This window comes from Pestalotiopsis fici (genome assembly GCF_000516985.1).
Source record: "Pestalotiopsis fici W106-1 unplaced genomic scaffold PFICI_Scf_2, whole genome shotgun sequence".
NCBI classification, from domain to species: domain Eukaryota; kingdom Fungi; phylum Ascomycota; class Sordariomycetes; order Amphisphaeriales; family Sporocadaceae; genus Pestalotiopsis; species Pestalotiopsis fici.
This window is the reverse complement of record NW_006917092.1, coordinates 5,914,513-5,936,534: the sequence shown is the minus strand read 5'-3', so window position 1 is coordinate 5,936,534 and position 22,022 is coordinate 5,914,513. Positions and strand designations below refer to the sequence as shown.

The following is a 22,022-nucleotide window of genomic DNA, read 5'->3' as shown; positions in this document are numbered from 1 at the left end:
TTGCCGGCTCACTGGTCATTCATAAATGTACTATTATCCCACTTTGTATATTTGTCATAGGAAATTCGATGGCTTTCTGATATGCTGTCGTACCCTGAGGTACCGAGAGTTGGGAAACAGGATCACGCGCCGTCTCATGATATCTGTGCAGGGCTCCATACCCCAGTAATGGGCAATCTTGCACAACGACCAACAGCCAACCTGCATATGAGGCGAGGAGTAATCGCCCCATAATTCAACCGGGTCAGTTGCCTTAAATATTGGTGTCAGCTTTCGGCTGTTTGTCAGGTAGCGGCTCGAAATTCAGTCTTGTGCAGTTTAGAATATGCAGGTTGCAGTCGTCGATTTGAAATAATTAATATCCGGTAGAAAGTCACATTGTACAATGCCACAATATTTCGAGACAATGTTCGGCCTCTTTTTCATCTAAATTTTTTTTTTTTTTTTGAATCTTTTATTCCTTCTAATTTATGAAGCGCAGTACTCTGTACCTTCTCGCGTAGACATTGCGCCTATCAGTAAACATGGCCCAAATTTTCGATTGGTTTTCCTCGGCAAACATGACCGCTGAGCCGAGCCTTAGTGGGGCTCGTGTAAGTGATTTCTGTTACTCGCTGTCGACGGTCATGCTGACAGCGCTTGAAGTGCTTGGCCCTCCTCTCCACGGTCGGCAGTATAGTATTTTTGCCGGGCCATACAATATACACATCATCTTTATCATCGTACTACTCCCTTGCTTCTTCGAGTGCTACACCTCTATGCATTGTTTCTCCCCAGACGGCACAAGAAGTATCGGATGTTCTTCAGGTATTAATAACGACAGCCAACACTCTCGAAGCGCACGAAAAGTCGGTTTGTCAGTTCGCAATACGTTCTGGCGGACATCTTGGTTTTAAAGGAGCCTCGAATATAGACGGCGGAGTCACGATAGATCTTCGGGCACTCAATAGCATCAACGTCAACGAGGGAAGAACTTCGACCTCTGTCGGAACTGGCGCCACTTGGGATGCTGTATACGATACACTCGATCCTCTTGGGCTCAGTATCAACGGCGGTCGAGCGGCCGGCGTCGGCGTAGGAGGCTTGACACTTGGCGGCGGCATCTCCTACTACTCACCACGCTATGGTTTCACGTACGATTCGGCATCCGACTTTGAAACTGTTGTCGCTAATGGATCAATCGTACGCGCGAAAATGATCCGGCTCTTCTCGTCGCTCTTCGTGGCGGCGCCAACAATCTTGGAATCGTGACACGCATCGAATTCGATACGTTTGATCAAGGCCAGATATGGGGCGGTATGACCTACCACCCTACCTCGACACTAGAAGGGCAGATTGATGTGTTCGTAAAGCTCAACTCGGCCGAATCGTACGACGAGTACGCATCACAAATATTAATTTATGCTTACACGGCTGTGATGGACATGGTACCGGTCAGCCTCATTGTGAATGAAATCGAGTATACCAAGCCTGTGGTCAACCCGCCTGTCTTTGAGCCGGTTATGAGTCTGTCGAGATATTACAGTACCATGCGTTTAGCCACAATGGGGGAACTTGCAAGGGACGCTGGCGGCGCGCAGGCAAAAGGATTATGGTATTTATTCTCCTTGGATTCCGGTGTTGACGCACAAAATCTATTGGCTCACTGACATTTAATCCAGCCAAGTGTGGGCGACTGTGACGTTCGAGTCAAAACCATCGATGCTGAACGCTACGTATAACCTGTGGCAAAAGGGTCTTACCGACGTCAAAAGCGTTTCCGGTCTCACTTGGGCCATTTCACTGGACCCGCTACCCCCAGCCATATACGCAAAAGGCCCAGATGCAAACTCATTTGGGCTTTCCGGAAGAACAAAATCTTTGGTTGTCATGCTGCTTACGGCCAGTTTCACCCATGTTTCCGATCAAGAAAAGATAGAAGAGGTTGCTCGAAATCTCGTATCTAGCCTACAGGAGGAAGCGCGCAAGCAAGATGCATTCGACCCGTGGGTTTATTTGAATTATGCCGCATCCTGGCAAAACCCTATTGCGAGCTTTGGTGAAGCAAGCGTAAAAGACTTGGAAGATGTGCGCAAAAGGGTTGATCCTTACGGTATTTTCACATACAACGTGCCAGGAGGATTCAAGATTCATAGTTCCGTCTAAGAAGCCGTTGCAATATATGTGTGGCCCTAGAGGTTTGAAGCGTCGGGTATATCCCAGAAAAAGTAAAGGCTTCTAGACCTTCCATTACGCGAGTCGCAATGGAATAGGCCTGCTGACAATAACAGCCAGGCTTTAAATCCATAGGTAACACTCAAGGATCGTGCACACTAAGATCGCAGTGGCTGGGAGTCTTTGTGAACTTTTTAAAGGGTCTTACCAAAATGAATTAAGAGAATAGAATAACAAAATAGCAAGAAAAGATTGGGCAACAATAATAAAGAATCAGGGAAAAATTGATACAGGCTAGTTTCAGCAACGTTATGCTGCAGTTGGTTTATTACCATGCAGGTACTGTTGGTTCAGTACTACGCTGTTGGTCAAGCAGCTGTAAATACCCCGTACGTAGCGGGAACACCCCATCATCCCAAAGCCCACTCAAGATTTGTCGCTATTACTTGCTTGGCTTTGAAAAAAAAAAACCCCCCCCCAGAGACAGAGGCAACAAAGAATACAAGACACAGACATCATCATCATCCGAAAATGTCGTCAGCTTTGGAAGGGACCATTGTTCTCACAGGTGCAAATGGCGGTCTTGGCAGTGCTATCGCTGCCAGGATAGTGGCCACAACTGGACTGGAAAGCTACCATGCCATCTACGTGGTCCGTAATGCCTCATCAGCCAGAGCCTTGCGCTCAGCTCTCAAGGAGACAAATTCATCTCATACCCATGACATAGTACCTATGGACTTGTCAGACCTCGATCAAGTTCGCGAGACCGTCGTGAGAATCAATGCAAGGATTACTGCGGCCGAGATTCCTCCCATCCGTGCCCTTATTCTCAATGCGGGCTACACCGAGATGGCACAGCAGACGTTCACCAAAGACGGCCTCGATACAACCTTTGTTGCCAATTACCTGGGCCACTGGCTGATGACCATAATGCTTTTGCAGAGCCTAGATCGTCAGGCAGGCAGAATCGTCGTGCTAGGCAGTTGGTCTCACGAGTAAGTTTGCATGTATCACTTCTTCCAGATACCCATGCTCATTTGATACTAAAAATAGCCCGTACGATCCTCAGAACAAAGCAAGCAGGCAGTTTGAAGATGACAAGTACAAAACCATCTATCACGACAATACCGAGTCAATCGCCAAGGGTACTTGGAGCTCCCCACAAGAGGATCAATCGTGGATGAGCGGTCATCGACGTTATGGCGCTGCCAAGTTGTGCGAGGTGATGATGATGTAAGCCGATATTATTAAGAGCTCTCTTGAATCAAGTAGCTCACATTTCTGTTTTCTCAGTGGTGAACTTCAACGGCGCCTAAAGTATGTTTTACCCAGTAGGTAGAAGATATGATTGGAGCATTGTTTGAAAGATGTCTGAGTTGATTCTACGATACACAAAAGAAAGGCGCTGAAGAACTATCTACTATACACGAGCAGGTGATGCGCGGTTGGTATTGGCTACGTCGGCGCTCCTCAAGGAGAAGGCATTCTGCAACGGCAACTTCACTGTCTAGCCTCTGAACATACGAAGAGGAGAAATCTGCTCAAAGACTCTACATTTATTGGCAAGATTAGCGCTAGTTCGGATGGCAATATTGAACCTGAACTCTATGGACCACCCACTCGTAATTAAAACACTTTTGCAAACGCTACAATTTGTTGCTATATCGTGTTCCCATCGATAGCATGTACAGGTCATTGCTTCCGGCTGTTCAAGATGAATACATGTTGGAAAAGTAAAGAAGGATCTCAGCCTGTCTCATTATGGTCAAATCTTGAAGTTTATGTGATTCACTGTGCCGGGAAGCCAAATCAAATGCAAGATTTTCAGCTACTACACTGCCTTTCTGGTCTTTTCTCAAGCGAGATCAGTGACGGCCCGTTTTCTCTGTGCCGCTGTTGATACCTTCGAGACCATAGTGAGTGCTATGCCTCCAAGGACATTTCCTGTCTTGACACTCCTCTTTGCAGCTCGGAGCGCTGCCACAATAGCTACATGATCATTCTTCCGAGCCCAATAAAGTGCTGTTTCTCTACGTCGATTCCTTGCGTCAATATCCGCATTGCTCGCCAACAGCGCTTCTACGACAGCTGTATGACCCTTTTTGGACGCCAAGATAAGTGGAGTATTCCCATGTACATCTTTGGTATTGGGCCACGCTCCTCTCTCAAGCAGTATCTCCACGAGAGACACATTACCCGATATAACTGCGGCTTCGAGTGCCGTGATCCCCCCAATAACAGCTGGTTCTGCATTGATTTGTGCGTTGGCTTGTAGTAGCCGCTCGGTGATGGCTATGTGACCCTGTTCGGCCGCAGCTTGAAGCGCGGTCCTTCCCCGAGTTCGTACTGGTGGTGCATTAACATCTGCTCCTGCTCGTAGTAGGCACTCGACGTTGTTCATGTAACCCTGTTCGGCTGCAGCCTGAAGCGCTGTTCTCGCCATAATCCCAAACGCCGGTCTGTTCACATCTGCTCCTTCTTCGATAACCCACTCAATCATTTCCACATCACCACGTCCATAAATAACATCTAATTTTGACCGTAATATTGTATCTGAACAATATGAATTGATGGTATGACTTCTGTGGAACTCGTATATTCGTCTCGCTACTTTTCCTAGGGGCACGTCAAGTGCCCAAACAAGTAGGCTGAAAGTGATATCGTGGAGAGAGGTACAGCTTGAACATTGGAATTCTGTGTGGGCAGATGAATTGAGAATGCCGAACAGAAACTCGGTCAGCTTTCTGTCAACCGCGATGTATGAATCCTCTATCCGTAGCACTGTTTCGAAATGCATCAATATCTCTTTAAGAACTTGTGGGCTGTCTCCATTGCCATCTGAAGCCAGGAGAGTATGATCACAGCGTTGAATTAAAGAATTGAGTTCTTCCTCTGTAGGGGATTTCGAGTCCCTAGAAACCCACTTGTTCAATGCAGACCATGATTGATAGTTCTTCAGATGTGCGTATGATTTGGAAGAATAATTCCAGTCCCAAATGAGAAGAAAATGGCGACTGGATAATCTGCCACTCTCCCCACGTTTAATCCACTCGTTTGTAGAAAGTTTGACCTTTTTCATGTTGTGGCATAGTAGAGGTGCTGCAACCACAATCACCGAGACGTCTCCGTATGGTCTTATGATGGTAGGTGTGGCCGTTCCATCAAAAAGGCAGATGAGATCATCCTTCTGAACGGGTTTAGATGACGTTGGAAGAGTCCAGTTGGGATCGTTGGTTGTAAAAGCTTGGCGCATTTCGATATTCCCTTGGAAAAGAAAACACGGGAGATGACCGAAAAGTGCCATGGCGGTCTCTGACATCTGTCCATTGAATAGCTACTCTTTGCGTGTTGAAAGATTGCATTTCGATTTTGTTGATTTTCCCGATGACCCATCCGGTGGCTTTGATGACTGCAAGCGGTCTATCTTGTTGGCACTCAACCAAAAGTCTATCAGAAATGACAAACTTGACGAGTCTCTCAAACAAGTGTTTGAAAGGGATAGTATAATCGGGGAGCAACCCGGATGTGCTCATGTCATTCGAGCTCATGCCGAGTAATGCGAATATTTTATCATGGATTTTGGTTGCCTCGCGACTGTGGAATAAATCGATCATTTGTTTGAAATGGCCCATGCCTTCAGGCAACGTACCAGGTCCGTGATACGGAGGTCTAAAAATTGACCCCTGGATGAGATATGCCACGTCTTGGATCGTTTCATGCAACTCCTGCGACTGGCCTCTGTCCTGGGTTTGAAGCCATAAATTGACTCGATTCGCGGCCATACTGAAAGCGTAACCATCCATTAATGAGCGACCACAACGAATCTGGATCTGCCGGGCAGCGCCAACTTCTTGGAGTACCTGGATTAGTTAGCGATATATTGTACAACCGCTCGCGAACCAGCCCAGTAATCTTACCCAGACTCGGCGGAACCAAGCTCGTTGGAAGAACTTGACAAGCCTTTGCGCCGAAGGTTTGTCTTCCTTGTCATTGGCGAGCATTTTTTGTTTGATCGTCCTCAGATCTTCAAACACATACTCACTCCCATCCTCATTCTCACCAAGCCAAACAACGACGCAACTTGCGCAGGCATAGATCTGGTACATTAATCCAATCTGACGTTCTTTTTCTCGATCATCTGTCTGATTTATGCACATCGCATCCACCCATAATAGTCGATCCCTGTGTCGATGTCGAAGATTTTTAAGTGCTACGTAAAGATTGGTAGTGATGGGGAGATCGAACCCGTCTAATGAGATCGAGTAGTATGACTCTGGAGCACCCCATACATACGACAGAGCCTCGAACGAGTCGGGTTGGCCGTAGAAGTCCTTTATGTCACACTCAATTAGATGACCGTAAAGGGGCGCACTATCCTCCGCATTCGGTGAGAGGCGGAGGAGTCGGACGTTGTGTGGAAGCGCCAAAGCCTGATAGACATAAGGCCTTTCCATGGTGACCAAGTATTAGCAATTAGAGCCTGTGGACTCGCGAGGAGGCAGACATAAGAGTATTGAAGAAAGAAAGAAAAACTAGTAAGGTAGTTAGGTAGCCCGAAGAATCAACTTTGCTGTAGTTGCGAGAAACCACCAGGGCCGGACCAGCTGGGTCACAACATTACTGTACAACAGGGCGGGGTAATTCATGTTGGACGAAATATCTTCAGCTTGCATCAATACAATTGCGCCTATATGAGAAGCTGCGCCCGAGGCACCTGGCCAGGATTGGGTACTAACCATACTAGGTAGACTAATGATCTGCCATTTTCATCAATCAGCCTCTCTCGATCAATCAGCCTCTCTCGATTCTGCCTGCATGGCCACTTTAGATGAACAGAAAGGGCAGCCCAAGACCTAGGTGCATGCGCATTTCTGAAGCTGAGAAACATATGCGGTTTGCTGAGCGCGGCTGTCTTTTTTGTCGGTCTCATTGATTACGAGAAACCCTCTTCAATTTCAACTCTAAGAATTGAAGAATTGCGAATTCCAATCTATCTGGTCTTTATTTTGTTGATAAAGAAACGGAAAACGCATAGAAGCTATCAAAAGGTATGCTCAGCATTCATTTCCCTAACTAGCAATACTGCCTCCTCAACCCCGGAAGGAAGACGGGGGAAGGCTTCCACTAGGTACAAATACTTTCATATGTGGGTCGTACCTCAGCCAGCCACCTTCAAAGCTTGAGTTCCTTGCCTCACGCTCTAGTTTGCCTGGCTTCCCATGCATGGTCGTATTTATTGACAGTTTCTACAGTTTCATCATGCGACCCGTTGCAACAATAAATTTTCAAATGCGAGAGCTCCAGCACAATTGACAGTGCATCTTTAATAACCTGATGGGACTTTCTCAGACCAAGTGCGCAGCATGCGTAGATAATGTGTGGCATGCATCCCTCAGTGTATCACGCAAGAATGCGCGATACTCGAGGAAACAGCCAATACGTTAAAGAGGCATGAGTCACTAGGAATCCTTACGCGAAAGAGCCTACATAGAGATAATGCAGTAACTGATGTAGCATGTGAGTGCATCCCGTCAATTGGGGAGTCGAGTCATATCGAGCAAATCATCACCACACGCATCATGTTATCAAATTTGGCATGTCTCGAACAAAAAATTTCTCTGGGATCCAACGGCGGCAGGACCGCAAACAGACCAGAGGGTAAGTGATCGATCAATAAATAGCTTCCTCTCTCCTCCAATTTCCCCTCCAAGACCTGCCATTGAATAGACGAAAGCCAGAGTGAATATGAAGGATTGTCTTTGTTTTATGATGAGGAAGAAAGGAAAGAGAAAGTCCAAGATGCCAAAATCGCGTTGCTGAAAGATATTGGCAAACGCGGTGGGTGCCAAGGCCCCACTTTAGCCTACGGCCTGGAAGGGAGCAATATTTTTCCTGCTATCGATAAGCAGCATGAAGCCTGACGTCGGGTCGGGTACCTCCAGGCTACTGGATGCTGTCCAACTTCTACAGCAGAAGAGCTCCAAAAATGTATTTATTTTCATCAATACGGTTACACCATGATTTCGAAAGGATAGCTGTATGATTTGTCCTGCAGATATCTCATTCGGGAATGTGAATTTTGCACAAGGTCATGCAAGGCATGTTCACATGTACACACGGGGTTTGGCATTGCAGACCCCTAATAACAGCATGCTTTCTAGAAGCAGGCAAAGAAATCATGGTGTTCTGGTTGGCTCGTCTTCTCTAGCAGCCACAGGCCCCACTGCGCATGTCATAGGCGGCAGTGGGGCCAAAACTTGCCAGGTACGCCCAACGCTAGCCAACCAATTGCAAATTATCCTGCTATGATGACCCCGCCATTCTAGTGCATCTGTGACTCTTTTCCATTTTCTTGCGCCAGGTCTCGTGTAGTCTATCTGGCTCGACTTTTTCAGATACGGCATCCATAGAGCCATCAACACATAAGGACCCATCGCAGGTAGCCGGACTCAAGGGAACTTCTCTGTCATCAACTATATTCCGCCTTTCGTGGAACCAGGGTTCTCCAGAATCAATCGCCCTTCTCGCCTACTGACGCCCCTCGACGTTCACCCCGCAACCAGCGAACCCCTCCATCAACCGAGCAAACTTCGATCGCACAAATCACCATGGCTGGTGGAACAGGCAAAGCCGGCGGCGCTGGTCGTGGTCGTGGCGGAAAGTTCAAGAAGTTTACCAGAGGTGGTAAGTGATCACCTTCAAGTTCTTTCCACATCTCGCGATATCCATCAAACTGACTTTTCTGCTCAGGTGGTCACCACTTTTCTCGCGATTTGAGACCCCTGGACGCCGATGGCAACGAGGTCAGCATGTGGAGCGCCGACAAACAGGAAGACTCGGACGATTCATCCGAGGAAGATTCATCATCCGAGGAATCTTCTGAGGAGGACTCTGACGATGCTGGCCCGGCCAAGGCAGCCCCTACCGAGCTGACCAGAGAAGAGCGCAAGAAGCAGAAGGCTGCGCAAAAGGCTGCTGCTGTCGCCAAGAAGAACAAGGGTGTTGTGCAAGTTGGTGACCTTCCATCCGACTCGGAAGAGAGCGACGATGATATGCCCGCAAACCCGAACCACTCCAAGGCCGCCAGAAACATGGCCAAGGAGCCGAGACCGGTTGAGGAGGTAACCGAGGGCGTGAAGAAGCTGACCACATCGACCGCCGGCATGAGCCGCAAGGAGCGCGAGTCCATGGAAGCCGCACAAGCCAAGGAGAGATACCGCAAGTTGCACGAGGCTGGCAAGACAGACGAGGCCAAGGCTGATTTGGCCCGTCTGAAGGTCATCAGGGAGAGGCGTGAGGCTGAAGCTGCGCGCAAGCAGGTCCGTGTTCCTTGGAGCACCCCCTACTTATGGTCAATTATACTAATCAAGTCATTCTGTTGCAGGCTGAAAAAGAGGAGAGAGATGCCCAGGAAGCCGATCGAAAGAAGGAAATCGAGGCAAAGGAGGCCAAGAAACGAGAAGCTGCTATGGGCAAGCCTGCTAAGAAGGGCAAGAAATAAATTCGACCTAGATTGCTTCGGAGTTTATAGTCAACACACGAGGCGACGTTTACGCCGACTTGGTATTTCCACGAATACTAGCAGACGATCGCGCCGAAGCCGAATATATATCATTTTGGACAAGTGCATTTTCATGTCTCGCTTTCCATATGACCAAGAGATAGCGAGACCTTTCGTAGTTTGTGACCATACAAAGACCTCAAAACAGAGGTCTGTTGTCCTACTAGAACAAGCTCAGACAGTCCAGGTATATGGCTAAGTGTGAATAATATTGTCCTCCGAGATAGCGGACGACTATAAAAAGGTTTCCAAACATTTACATGCCCGCAATTCCCTCTGTGCCTACGCTTTCCTTCCAAAGCTGGTCAAAATCAACACCCTCCTTCTGGAACAAGTCTCTGATCTGCTGAGCAACGACTTCCTGTCTCTCGGCACCGAACCCACCCGGCTGAGACGATTCAAACTGAACAACCTCGATCCAGCGGAAGAAGAGATCCTCTTTGCCGAGCGCCGTCAGCGCGTCTCTAAATTGAAAGACTTGTTTCCTCCTCTCATCCTCAGCATCGCCTTCATCCAACTTGTGATCCACAACCATCCAGCCGTACTCTGCCTGGTGGACCAGCACAACGAGTCTGAAAGCTTCAATCGCTGCCATCTTCTTGTCAACCATGGTAGTGGCATCAATCATGACACCCCAGTCGAGGTTCCACTCCTTGTTCATGAGAAGGTAGCCCGTCTTATCGTTGATCAGCATGGCAGACGTGGCGATGCCGACCAAGGACATGAAGACGTCCTTGGAGTTCTTGTCGTTGACGACATCCGTTACAACCGTGTCCCAGCCCCTGCTCCGGCGGGCCACGATCTCCTTGTCCCGGAATCCAGTGTTCCAGCGCCAGGCCAGGGGATTGGCGTGTTGCTGGCCAAACGCGAACTCGTACGGCCAAGGCCAGACAAAGACGTACAGGACCAAGTCGAACATGAACTGGCCAGTACGCCTGATGACCTCGGGGACCAGCTCATCCCACTCCATCTCGGCGGCGATGAGGGTAGTCTCATTGGCGTAACCCAGCGTCGATGTGAGTACGCGTAGGTACCAGGGCAGGATCACCCACATGCGCCATGCGAAGAGCGCCACAATGGCCAGGTTCATAAAGACGGGTACGAGGAAGACCTTGCGCTTCAGGTCTATGGGCTTGTTGTCCACATGGAGGATGTATATGTGCTTCTCATCCAGCGTCTCAATAAGAGGCTGCAGAACCTCGGGCGGTGCTTTGAACGGGACAGGCGGCCCAGTGCCCTTTTTCTTGGGGACGTTGAACTTGACGCCCTTCCTTTGCTTGACCATGTTGGGGTAATTTGAAACGAGTGGCTAGGTATTTTGCAGATGAATCGACTCTGAAGACAAAATTATCCTGAGACTTTTGATGAGGTTTCAGTTTTTAGAATAAAGAAATTGAAAATTGGTTGGTCAAAGATCCTGTGGCTGAAGCTCGTTCACTCCTTACATGTGGCCTACTTCGCAGCTTAGTGATCAATCAGGTACAGGCATCGATCCAATCTTTTCCATTTCAGGGGTCGGGTTGCGGCGCGTCTTGGCTGGTCGCCGGTTGGTTCCCTTAGACGGCCCCACTGTATCTAAGATAGACCGACCGGGGTCCACTAATTTTTCTTGACGTCGATGCATATCGTGGCGTGGGACAGCATTTCTTCAGTAGTAGTCTTTTAAGTGGCTGAAGCTCTGCTGCCATCTATATCCGAGCTTCCCCAATGTCGCAGAGCACCTGGCGACAGGCAATTCGAAGATGATAAGAAGAGGACTGAGCGAGGTAAAGCTTCTTTGTTTTTCAAAATCCGCACAAACTTGGCTAATATACACGTAACAGCGCAGTCCTTCGGTCTGCATGTTCTGCCAACATCGACTATCGCGACAGCAGACCCGACTTACCCAATGGAGGTCTCTCTCCAGCACAGCATGTCGTCCGAACTGGGGCAAACCCATGTTTGCTAATGCGCCGCCCAAGTCCAACACGCCTGCTCCGACTGCAGCTTCAGGTCCGGCAGCGGCTGGAGCTGGCAACGCTGCCGCAAGCCAACCTTCAGACCCTTCGGTCAATGCTTTACTACCACACGAGATCGAAGCGCGGCGACGCATGGCAGCGGCGAGGGCCGAGGCGAGCCGAATCGAACAAGAACGAGCAGCTGCGGCGGCCCCGAAACCCGGTCAAGGTTTTAGAAATACATGGAATTCCCAAAGGCAAGAGGAGATCAAGAATTTCGTTCGAAACGAGCCGGGGTTTATGCCCAGGACCTCTGGCCATCCGGCACCTTTTGCACATAAACCCAGATCCGCATTTCCGCACGACCATAAACACTCGCCAGCATTTCCCCAAGACCGGAAACAACCGCACAATGTATCCTCTCAAGCCGGGGAAGCTCCTCCAACCGGCGCATTGAGGACTCTGATGCGAAAGACCTCCGCGTGGGATCCCCCGAAGAAGCAAAGCACACATCCCTCTAGAGATGACTGGAGTTCTGGCTTTATTTACAACCAGAAGGGCTCCAAGCCATTGCGGAATACCACGCAAATAGACCCAAGTTCGACCACCAGCGCACCTCAAAATGCCTCCTCCACTGCCAACAGTCAGTGGGGCTCCTTGGCAAGGCGACAGCAGCCTGGTGGTGCAAGTCAGTCCGAGTTTTGGTCAATGGGAGAGAAGGCACGTCCGCAAAAGTCGAATCAGTCCGGGCCACTTGATGATTGGGGTAAAGAATTTGACAAACCCCAGCAGCGTCAGCAGCTCGAGCCCAGACAATCCGGTATACCGATGAGTCGTGCTCCCGCAAGAAACACCGAACAAGATGCTTCACAGGCTTTCGAGAGAAAACCACGAGCCCGCGGTCAGCGCGAATCCGTTGAAGTGACGGAACCGGCTCCGGCAACACCATCCCCTCAAGCTTTTGAATATGAGGATCGCAAGAGCCGGCGTCATGAGCCAAAACGAAACAATAAGTACGAGATTGATCGTGGACAAGATCGTAAGCCAGCCAAGAAACGTGGGGGAAGAAGCTCAAGATTTGAAGAGGAGGATGATGATGACATGGACGACGACTATGAAGAGTACCTTGACCAGCGTAAGCTAAGGAAAGAGCGCAAAGCCAAGCGCGAGGCTGAGAGGATCGGACCGATTCCGATCATACTTCCAGAGCTCATCAGCATTTCCAATCTTGCTGCTGCACTAAAGATTGAGAAGGGGTTGTTCCTCGATCAATTAGCGGAGCTAGGATTCGAAGGCGTATCACTGGACAGCATCATGGCTGGCGAGACAGCAGCTCTGGTGGCTCAAGAGTATGGATTCGAGCCTACAGTGGAAAGCGGCGAGATGAAGGATATCAAACCTCGCCCGCCTCCGGAAGATATTTCTGTACTGCCTCCACGACCTCCAGTCGTCACAATCATGGGTCATGTCGATCATGGAAAGACGACACTTCTGGACTTTTTGCGCAAATCCTCTGTGGCGGCTGGCGAGCACGGTGGCATTACTCAACATATTGGTGCCTTCTCAGTCAGCATGTCTAGCGGCAAGCAAATAACTTTCTTGGACACTCCAGGCCACGCTGCGTTCCTGAGCATGCGTAAGCGCGGTGCAAACGTGACGGATATCGTCGTTTTGGTTGTAGCAGCGGACGATAGTGTCAAGCCTCAGACACTCGAGGCAATCAAACACGCCCGGGGCTCCAACGTACCCATCATTGTTGCAATCAATAAGATTGACAAGGACGGAGCTCAGATTGATCGTGTAAAAGCTGACTTGGCCAGCCATGGTGTAGAGATTGAGGACTTTGGAGGTGACGTTCAGGTCGTTTGCGTATCCGGAAAGACTGGGCAAGGTATGGATGATCTTGAGGAGAACATTCTTACACTGTCTGAAATTCTGGACATGCGAGCGGAGACGGACGGTCCTGCCGAAGGATGGATTCTAGAGAGTAGTCTGAAGCCGATTGGCAAAGTCGCTACGATCTTGGTAAAACGGGGTACACTACGGCCAGGTGACTTTATCGTCGCTGGAACTACCTTCGCCAAGATTCGCCATCTGAGAAATGAAGCAGGACAAGAAATTGAGGAAGCTCCTCCCGGAACGCCAGTCGAAATTCTCGGTTGGCGCGACTTGCCCGCTGCCGGAGATCAGGTTATTCAGGGTGCTGATGAGCGTCAGGTGCGCTCTGCGGCAGAGTACCGCGAAGATCTTCGCAAGCGTGAGGAAGACGCTGCTGCCCAGGTCAAGATTGCGGAGCAGCGCAAACAATTGAGCGAACAGCGACGAGAGGAAAAGGCAGCCGAAGAGGGCAAGTATAAACGTCCCGATGGCAGCTGGGGCACTCAAGAAGTACTCCCTGCTGATGAGGTCGACGGCGCTAAAATGGTCAACTTCCTGGTCAAGGGTGACGTTCACGGATCCGTGGAAGCCGTGTGCCTTGCAGTCCAAGAGATTGGTTCCAACGAGGTTCGACCCCGCGTCCTCTCGTCGGCGCCCGGCGCCATTACCGAGAGCGATGTGGAACACGCCGCCACGTCCAACGCCGTCATTATCAACTTCAACTTGCCCATCTCGGGTCTCATTAAGCGAAAGGCCGAATTAGCCGACGTCAAGATACTCGACCACAATGTCATTTATCACCTGACCGACGACGTCAAGAAGCACATGAGTGGATATCTAGGCGTCGACCTCTCCTACAAGGTCGTGGGTGAAGCCGAGGTCCTGCAAATCTTCCCGATCAATATCAAGGGACGGCAGTACAAGAATATCGCGGGATGTAGAATCCGCAACGGACAAGTGGGACGAAACAACTTGTTCAGGGTAATGAGGGGAGGCGAAAAGCTTTACGAGGGTGAGACTGAACAAATTTCCATATTCTCTTTGACGCCGAAAGCAAAAAGTACTGACATGTTCTCATTTAGGCAAGCTCGAGTCTCTCAAGCACGTCAAGAAGGATATCGACGAGGCCCGCAAGGGCACAGAGTGCGGTATCGGTTTCGAACTCTTCCAGGACCTCGAAGTAGGCGACCAGATCCAAGCGGTCGAGGAGGTCCGAACCGAGCGGATGCTGTAAAGTCTCTTACATACATGCACATGGAATTCATTACATCATGCCCGCGGTTTTGTATATTTATGCCATGGGACAGAATTAGAAGCTGGAATGCCCCTTTTGTACAAATAGTTTACGTGCACCCAAAAGGCTGTCGGGAAAGAGAAATGGGCGCTTTAGATGTATCATATCAAGGAAAGATTCGGGAGGCAATGGTTTCTAGATGCGTTGGCAGTGCACATTTGAGTGCACATTTGAGTGCTCCGCCAAGGTTACGCCATGTATGAACACCTCATGACGATAATAAGACTATACATATTCCTCTCAAGTCGAAGAACTCAAAGTCTGGTACGCATGATTCCTCAGGATAGCCACTGAAATGCTTGATTGATTTTGATGGCACTTGAGCAGTGGAATATATATTTGGAAAATCTTAATCTTCATCTTTTTTCCCCCTGACGAAATTACCTCAGTCTATCTTGATTGTCAAGTTTTCTTCCAGTGCCGTTTCCCCTCGTCTATCATCCGCAGGAACCTATCTCGACTATGCAAGACCAAACTCGGGGATGCTGCCGACCTCGGTTTTGACTTCGTTGTCCAACTTGTAGCTCACCCTCCACCGCAATTTGATACTCTCCACCTTCTTCGACTTGTCGCCTGCATGCCATACTTGCATCGTCTGCGTCACGCCATATCTCTGATTGGGACCCAGGTTGCGTCCAGTCTGAGGTTGAACTTGCAGCTCGTAGCCCTAGAGAAACACTATCTTAGCAAGGGACGGAAGGTCAGCTGGAGTATGCTGTAGTCAACTTACCTTGGTAACAGCAAGCTCAAAGTGTAGATCACCAATGGACTGATTTGTGGTAGTATTGGAAAAGGCAAAGGACAAGGCAATGGCACTAGGTCCTTGAGGGGATCTCGCAGCCTTCATGTCAATCTTGAGCTGTCCTTCCTTTACCGAGGCAGAATGTTCTTTAGGCAGCGCAGGGGTCTCACTCGGAAGCGCCGAGGAGAAGGACCACTCGTCATCATCGTTGGATGTGACGGGGGCGGGTACCGCTGGCTTGGGGGTTGCCGGCTTGGAAGAGAATTGCGAGGATGCCAAAGCAGCAAAGGGATCATTAGCAGGTGTTGCAGATTTGGGAGGTGCAAAGGCAGACATGATCGATGGCTGGGGGGTATTAGATTGAGAAGCTGAAGGCGCTGAACTGAAAGCTGCAAAGGGAGTAAAGGATTGTGGTGGCGGCGAAGTGGTCATCATCGGGACACCTGTTGCCGTCGAATTCTGAGTCGTTGATGACAAGAGGCCAGGAACATCTATTCTTATTAGTTGACAGATCATCGTCAAGTGGAATCTTGGTGTACTTACTGGTATTGGCACCAAAGCCCAACGATATGCCTCCTGCTTGACCAAAGCTACCACTATCGCTCATGGAAAGTCCAAGCAGGTCATTTTCCAAGCCGCTGCCCTGTGAGCTGGGTCCAGCATTGCCTGAGCCATTTGTCGCAGAAGCATCGCCATCAAAGTCAATCAAGGACAGCTCATTGGCGGCAGAACTGCTACTGCCTGCCTTGGCTGAACTCTGGAGTGATGGTATCGGAGCACCCTTGGCGATCTTTGCGGCGCCTTCAACGTCTCCCTTTTTCAGCAGCTTCCACCTCTCAACGGTGCGGTGTATGCTGTCGTTGATTTCGAGCAACTTGGCAACGGCCTCGTGGTCTTCTGACTCTTCTTCGCACATCTTTTGAATCTTGGGTTGCGCGCTCGACAAGGCTGCCGCGAGCTCTTCAAAAACGTCTCCCTCCTCGAGTTTGTCGCCAGGCTTGAAGGCATCTAGCCTCTCCTCGAGAAGCCTAGCCTTGGCCTGGATCTTACCGACTTCCTCAGCGGCTTTTGCGCGGTAGTCAGTCTTGGACCGTGTATCATAACCAGCCATGACTTTCATGAGCTTGTTTGCCTCGCGCAGATCTTCGGGGGTTCCACGACGGATAAGTTCTTGAAGTTTGGCCGATTGCGCCTCCTTTTCTTCTTCCGCCATCTCCTCGGCAGACTTGAGGTTCTATCGCAGTATGTCAGTATCACCACAAATGAGCCCCTATCCTGACATCACTTACATCACTGGGGTTGAGCACTGCGGCATCATCCCTGCGCACTTCGGGAAAGGTGTAGCCCTTGTAGCTGAGCAGCCTGTGCATGTCCCGAATGAACCCTAGATCCTCCTTGTACCGACTCGTCTCGCATATTGTGCTCCTCCACTCTTCAATGGCCTCCAAGATCTTGGCTTGCACCCGGGTTGGTCGAATCGGAGGTCTCTCGGGGAACCGCCTGACGAGCTCATTGAGGAACTCCTTGGTGCTGATTTGCAGGTGGAAAGGGTAGCCACAATTCTTGACGCAAATATCGAGCAAGTTCAGAGCCAGCATGGCAACATTGGTGTTTCGGTGGTTGATGTAGCCGACGATGGCGACGGCCGCCTCCCGGGGCGCGCTGCCCTTCTTGCTGTTGATCAGGTCGGCAATCTCCAGATTCAGGGCCAGATTTGGCTCATAATTCTCAGGGCTGCAGGCAGACGAGATGAAGCGCTGCAGCTTTGAAGGGGTCGGATATCCCATCTCTCCCCAGCGGTCGCGAGCCGCAGCGCGAGCGGAGGCTGCCTCCATGGTGGGTTAGATGAATCGGTGGGTGTATCCCGCAAGATTGGGGGGGATGGAGCAGTGAGCGGGATCGACAACAAGGCACGAGGATGCAGCAAGCGAAGCAGTAGGTCGTGTCGTGTAATCTCAAGAAAGGAAAGCAGCTGCAAGATCGCTCTTCTATGGACGAAGCAGCTGCTCCATTGGCGATGCGCAGTGGTTGAGCGCTTTCGTGGCCACTCCGTCAGTTGTGCAGTCAGTTGGGAGTAAACCTAGTCAGTAACGGGCTACCTGGCGTCCAAAGGGGATCTTTCGTAATAAGGCCAAGGCATCCCACTTTCTGGCGCGCGACTCAACTGACTAGGTTGCAGTACTGCGCTTAAGGTGCCCGCCCAGATAGGCCGGCAGGCCGGGAAAGCCTGGACTTGCTACTGCTTTTAATTGCATCTCAGCTGGGGGTCCGGGATGGAACAGGGGTCTGATGGAGGATGGTTGGGCCTGTTGCCGACGCTACTTATTCACTGGCTGGCTCGAGGCTCAGTATGCTATAGCACCGGTACCTACTATCAATCAATGAATTGTCCCTGGGCGGCCTATCCATCTTGATAATTGCATATCTAGCGCAACTGAAAATTGCCCCTCCAAATGTCACCAAAGTTTTGGCTGTCTCTGCCGCGGGGCATCAGCTATTGGATTTTCTCTGGAGCTTGTAAAGACATATTCTACGTCAAAATCATTCGACATTGCTCATCACAAAAATAACTAATTCTACAGGAGTTTTCTCTCCAAAAATCTACCATGGTCCGTCACAAGAAGGATTTCAAGGGAGGAAGAGGCGGCAAGAATCACGGACCTCCGAGAGGACCCCCAAGAAGGCCCCGCGGCGACGGCGACGACGATGAAGACAACTCTCAGGGCAGCAGCCGCCCTTCCTACAAGGCCGCATGCTGGGACTTGAACCACTGCGACCCGAAGCGATGTTCCGGCAAGAAGCTGATCAAGATGGGCATGATGCGCGATCTCCACGTTGGCCAGCGGCACAACGGCGTCATCATTACGCCCAACGGCAAGCACACCATCTCCCCTGCCGACCGGGAGCTCATGGAACAGTATGGCGCGGCCGTCGTCGAGTGCTCGTGGGCGCGGACGCAAGAGATCAACTGGAGCAAGGTCGGCGGCAAGTGCGAGAGACTTCTCCCCTACCTGGTGGCGGCCAACACGGTCAACTACGGCAAGCCTTGGAGGCTGAATTGTGTGGAAGCACTGGCGGCCGCGTTTGCCATCTGCGGGCATTTGGAATGGGCCGAGGAGATTCTGTCGCCCTTTAGCTACGGCCAATCTTTTCTCGATATCAACTCCACCATCCTACGAAAGTATGCCGCCTGTGCTGATGAGGCCGAGATCAAGAAGACCGAGGCTGAATGGATGGAGCGCTTGGAGAGGGAGTATGCCGAGAGCAGGCTAGAGGGCGATGACGACGATTTGTGGAAAGGTGGCAACTCGAATCACAGGATAGCAGTGCCGTCAGACAGCGAGGACGACGACGAGGACGAGAGTGGTGATGAAGATGACGAAGCGCGTTCGGACGGTGAGGATGGTGTCGACGGGATATATCTTGGCAAGAAGCCCACAGCACAGTGGCCCAAGATTGGAGAGGGATCGGAAAAAGCTGAAAAGAAGGACAAGGACCCCTTTGATATTTCCGATGACAGCGACGATGATGCCGAGATGGAAGAAATCCGACGCAAGGTCCTGGCATCAAAAACTTTTGCCAACACAGATAATGCAGAGCAGAAAAAGAAGCCGGAAACGATATCGCGGCCACAGCCTGATCGATACAAGGTAGACTCGGATGCCGCGCCGGACTCTGACAATGGCGAAGACGATGATGAATTTGACAATATCATCGACGCTGTGCCCGTGACGGACAGGGTAGGCTTGTGCAAACTGGAAAAGGAGAGAGCCAAGGCACACACGACTAGTCACACCTTCATGTCGGGCGGTGTCTCGGCACCCAAACGTTGGTAATTTGGGACCGTATAAACAATCAAGAGGATGGAGGACTACCGACAAGAGTCAACCTTGCCCGCAGATTGAAAGCTGGAAAGAGGATATTGCAAGGGTCGTGAATCTGGAGAGCAAAAGATGCGCACAAAGACTCAGGACGTCGAAAAGCTATTATTACATTAGGGATTTCTTTCCTAGGACTGTCTTATGTACTGCTTTCGTCACGGACAACCTGACCTGCCACGACTTCGTAGTCAGCGGTCACACTGTTATTATAAGCCGACACATCTCTGTAGTAAAGCTCATCACCCGTGGACGAATAGTCCCCATCACCAGCCAGCCCATACAGGTAGAAGATCTGGTGCGTCTGTCCGATACCAGTCGTGACGGTATTATCGGCATAACGCGAGTAGTTTGCTGTACCGTTTCTTTCCGTGTTTATTACACTGGCAGCCCAAGTCTTACCATCAGCCTCAAAAGCCTCGAGCCCCGTGGCATAAACAGTGTTGCCTTGGACCTCGAGTTTCAGCCCCTGATTCAGCTCCGCCCACAAGGTCAGGTTACCCTCGGGCAAATACGTCGTAGTGGTGTTGCAGTAGAGCGGATACTCGAAGCTCGTCTTATAGTCCCAGCCGGGGACTACTGCTGTTTCAAGTCCGGTGGTCGAAAAGGCGTTGATACCACCGTATCCATAATCGTAAATACCACCAATATTGGAGTATGACAGGCTTTGCGTCCACGTGGCCGTGCCGTTGCCCTTTTGCGTGCTGAGCTGTGAGGTAACGGAGAAATCACGGTTGACGACGAGTTTGTAGTCGAGAGTCTGGTTATATCCTGTCACGTTTTGTGTGATGATCTGAACAAACTCAATCGTTGGATCCTCATTCGTACTTGTTTCGATAGTGCCAGTAGTGATTGAATCTTCGTCGTCGAGCCAGAGGAACACCTTGCCTACAATGTACCAACTGCTTTCGACAGTGTTTGACAAGCTGGCGCTTGAAGTTCCATCATCTACCAACCCCACCAATTTCAAGCTAAAAGTGTGATTGTTACCGTCACAGAGAAGAGGCAACCAAGGACTAATGTCTATTTCGTGGTCGCGTAGGTCGAATGCATCAATGCCCACGATAGGCCGGTGAAGCTGTGGCACTACTCCTCCGGTGAAGATGACTGGGTAAGGCCAGTGTACACCCGCCAGTTGACCATCAATGAGGACTTGGAACTCTCTCCAAGGTGAGTAACCGGGATACTCGCCGGCAGTCAGATCGAATGTCTCGGTGGCAGACTCGGGCACGTTGCTCCACCAAAACTCATCACTTGCCTGCGCCTTGACAGAGGCTGAGAAGACGGCACGATTCACGTTGCGGGGGAAAAGCAGCGAGGTCTCGGCGGTCTCATCCGGAAAGGTCCAAAAGCTTGCCGTCACTGGACTCTTACCTGCAGAGACGGGTAGAATCAGATCAGCGGGGGCTTGGCCTCCTATCTGGACGGAGCTCTTGAAGAAGGTCGCCGTGAGCGTCGAGTTGAGCAGGCCAGTGTAAACATCGGTTACAACATTGTCCAGCTCAAAGATGAGGGTCTGCGGTTCTTTCCAAAGTGAGAGGTACGGCGTCACATCCTTGAGCCATGTCCAGCTGATACCATACGATGTGGGCTCGGCGGTCGATGTTGAAAAGATTTCGACATTGTCCAGGTACACAGAGCCCCAGCGGTCGTACTGTCTCCCCTTGACCTCTACAGTAAAGTTGATAACGACGTGGTCAAAGTCAAAGTCGGGGGGCGTATAGTTGCCGACAAACGGGGTACCGTAGCTGTTGGCGAACTGGTGATCCATCAAGGTGACCGTGTACAGCTCAGTTCCGCTGTCCGGCTGCAGCAGAACCGGCTCGGCCACCTGAAAGGTCTCGAGCAGAGGCGTGGCCGTGGCGGCCACGGCCGAAGACGTGCTGGTCTCTGCTGCCATTTCCAAGTCGAATGCCAGCTGGCCGATCTGTGCTACGAGGTTTTGCTTGACCTGAGGAGCTGCTGCTGGATCTTGCGCGCCCGCCGCACCGGCACCCAAGAAGCGGGCATCTTTATTTTGTGCCAATTGATACCCATCGACAATGCCGTTGTAGCTGCTCGTGACTAGGAGAAGCCCAAGCAGCCTAGTAATGTGACGCGCTGGCGGGCAGCAGCCAGAAAGCCAATTGCCGGTAGCAGACGCCATGTCGTCGTCGACAGAGTTGGACCTAGCTATGTTGACCGGGAACCTCCGCTGACTTTGTTCTTTCTCATGAACGCCAGTGAGGAGCAGAAGGGGTAAGAGAAAGAGAAAGGTCAAGGGAGCCCCAGAGTGGTTGAGAGATGCAAGCAAGTTTTATTACAGAATGTCCATTACTGTGGTTTGTTCTAATAATGGAATCCGAGCTCGATCCGAACCCGGCAGCTTGTCTGGTTGCAGTGGTACCTGGGAGCGGGAAAGGAAATCAATGAGAATCATGGTGGTTGATGATCTACGAGCGGGGCCGGATGGGACGAAATGGATCCCAAAGAGGCAGGTGAAATCCGCTTAACCAGCGGGTCGTTGCGGGTCCAGCGTTAGCAGTCCCGGACTATCGCTGCGAAAGTGGCGAATGGGATCAGAGAGCGATAACGTTAT

The 22,022-nt window shown here is 50.6% G+C and overlaps 9 protein-coding genes across 9 annotated transcripts; 5 read left to right on the top strand and 4 right to left on the bottom strand.

Annotated features, from left to right (window-relative positions):
* Positions 1-560: 560 nt before the first annotated feature.
* Positions 561-2,145, top strand: PFICI_03972 (uncharacterized protein; the record flags this gene model as incomplete). Its single annotated transcript, XM_007832553.1, has 4 exons — positions 561-593; positions 646-1,182; positions 1,287-1,594; positions 1,662-2,145. The coding sequence occupies 4 exons, from the start codon at positions 561-563 to the stop codon at positions 2,143-2,145; spliced, it is 1,362 nt and encodes a 453-aa protein (XP_007830744.1).
* Positions 2,146-2,685: 540 nt separating this feature from the next.
* Positions 2,686-3,391, top strand: PFICI_03971 (uncharacterized protein; the record flags this gene model as incomplete). Its single annotated transcript, XM_007832552.1, has 2 exons — positions 2,686-3,149; positions 3,208-3,391. 2 exons carry the CDS (start codon positions 2,686-2,688, stop codon positions 3,389-3,391), a joined length of 648 nt encoding a protein of 215 aa, XP_007830743.1.
* A 618-nt stretch (positions 3,392-4,009) lies between these two features.
* PFICI_03970 (uncharacterized protein) lies at positions 4,010-6,608 on the bottom strand (the record flags this gene model as incomplete). Its single annotated transcript, XM_007832551.1, has 3 exons — positions 4,010-5,473; positions 5,544-6,014; positions 6,072-6,608. 3 exons carry the CDS (start codon positions 6,606-6,608, stop codon positions 4,010-4,012), a joined length of 2,472 nt encoding a protein of 823 aa, XP_007830742.1.
* Positions 6,609-8,762: 2,154 nt separating this feature from the next.
* PFICI_03969 (uncharacterized protein) lies at positions 8,763-9,655 on the top strand (the record flags this gene model as incomplete). The annotated part of the gene is made up of 3 exons (XM_007832550.1): positions 8,763-8,838; positions 8,905-9,473; positions 9,539-9,655. The coding sequence occupies 3 exons, from the start codon at positions 8,763-8,765 to the stop codon at positions 9,653-9,655; spliced, it is 762 nt and encodes a 253-aa protein (XP_007830741.1).
* A 316-nt stretch (positions 9,656-9,971) lies between these two features.
* Positions 9,972-11,000, bottom strand: PFICI_03968 (uncharacterized protein; the record flags this gene model as incomplete). The annotated part of the gene is made up of 1 exon (XM_007832549.1): positions 9,972-11,000. One exon carries the CDS (start codon positions 10,998-11,000, stop codon positions 9,972-9,974), a length of 1,029 nt encoding a protein of 342 aa, XP_007830740.1.
* Positions 11,001-11,652: 652 nt separating this feature from the next.
* Positions 11,653-14,764, top strand: PFICI_03967 (uncharacterized protein; the record flags this gene model as incomplete). The annotated part of the gene is made up of 2 exons (XM_007832548.1): positions 11,653-14,542; positions 14,613-14,764. The coding sequence occupies 2 exons, from the start codon at positions 11,653-11,655 to the stop codon at positions 14,762-14,764; spliced, it is 3,042 nt and encodes a 1,013-aa protein (XP_007830739.1).
* A 520-nt stretch (positions 14,765-15,284) lies between these two features.
* PFICI_03966 (uncharacterized protein) lies at positions 15,285-17,401 on the bottom strand (the record flags this gene model as incomplete). Its single annotated transcript, XM_007832547.1, has 4 exons — positions 15,285-15,491; positions 15,555-16,062; positions 16,106-16,800; positions 16,856-17,401. 4 exons carry the CDS (start codon positions 17,399-17,401, stop codon positions 15,285-15,287), a joined length of 1,956 nt encoding a protein of 651 aa, XP_007830738.1.
* Positions 17,402-18,172: 771 nt separating this feature from the next.
* PFICI_03965 (uncharacterized protein) lies at positions 18,173-19,402 on the top strand (the record flags this gene model as incomplete). The annotated part of the gene is made up of 1 exon (XM_007832546.1): positions 18,173-19,402. One exon carries the CDS (start codon positions 18,173-18,175, stop codon positions 19,400-19,402), a length of 1,230 nt encoding a protein of 409 aa, XP_007830737.1.
* A 184-nt stretch (positions 19,403-19,586) lies between these two features.
* Positions 19,587-21,590, bottom strand: PFICI_03964 (uncharacterized protein; the record flags this gene model as incomplete). Its single annotated transcript, XM_007832545.1, has 1 exon — positions 19,587-21,590. The coding sequence occupies one exon, from the start codon at positions 21,588-21,590 to the stop codon at positions 19,587-19,589; it is 2,004 nt and encodes a 667-aa protein (XP_007830736.1).
* Between the last annotated feature and the right edge of the window lie 432 nt (positions 21,591-22,022).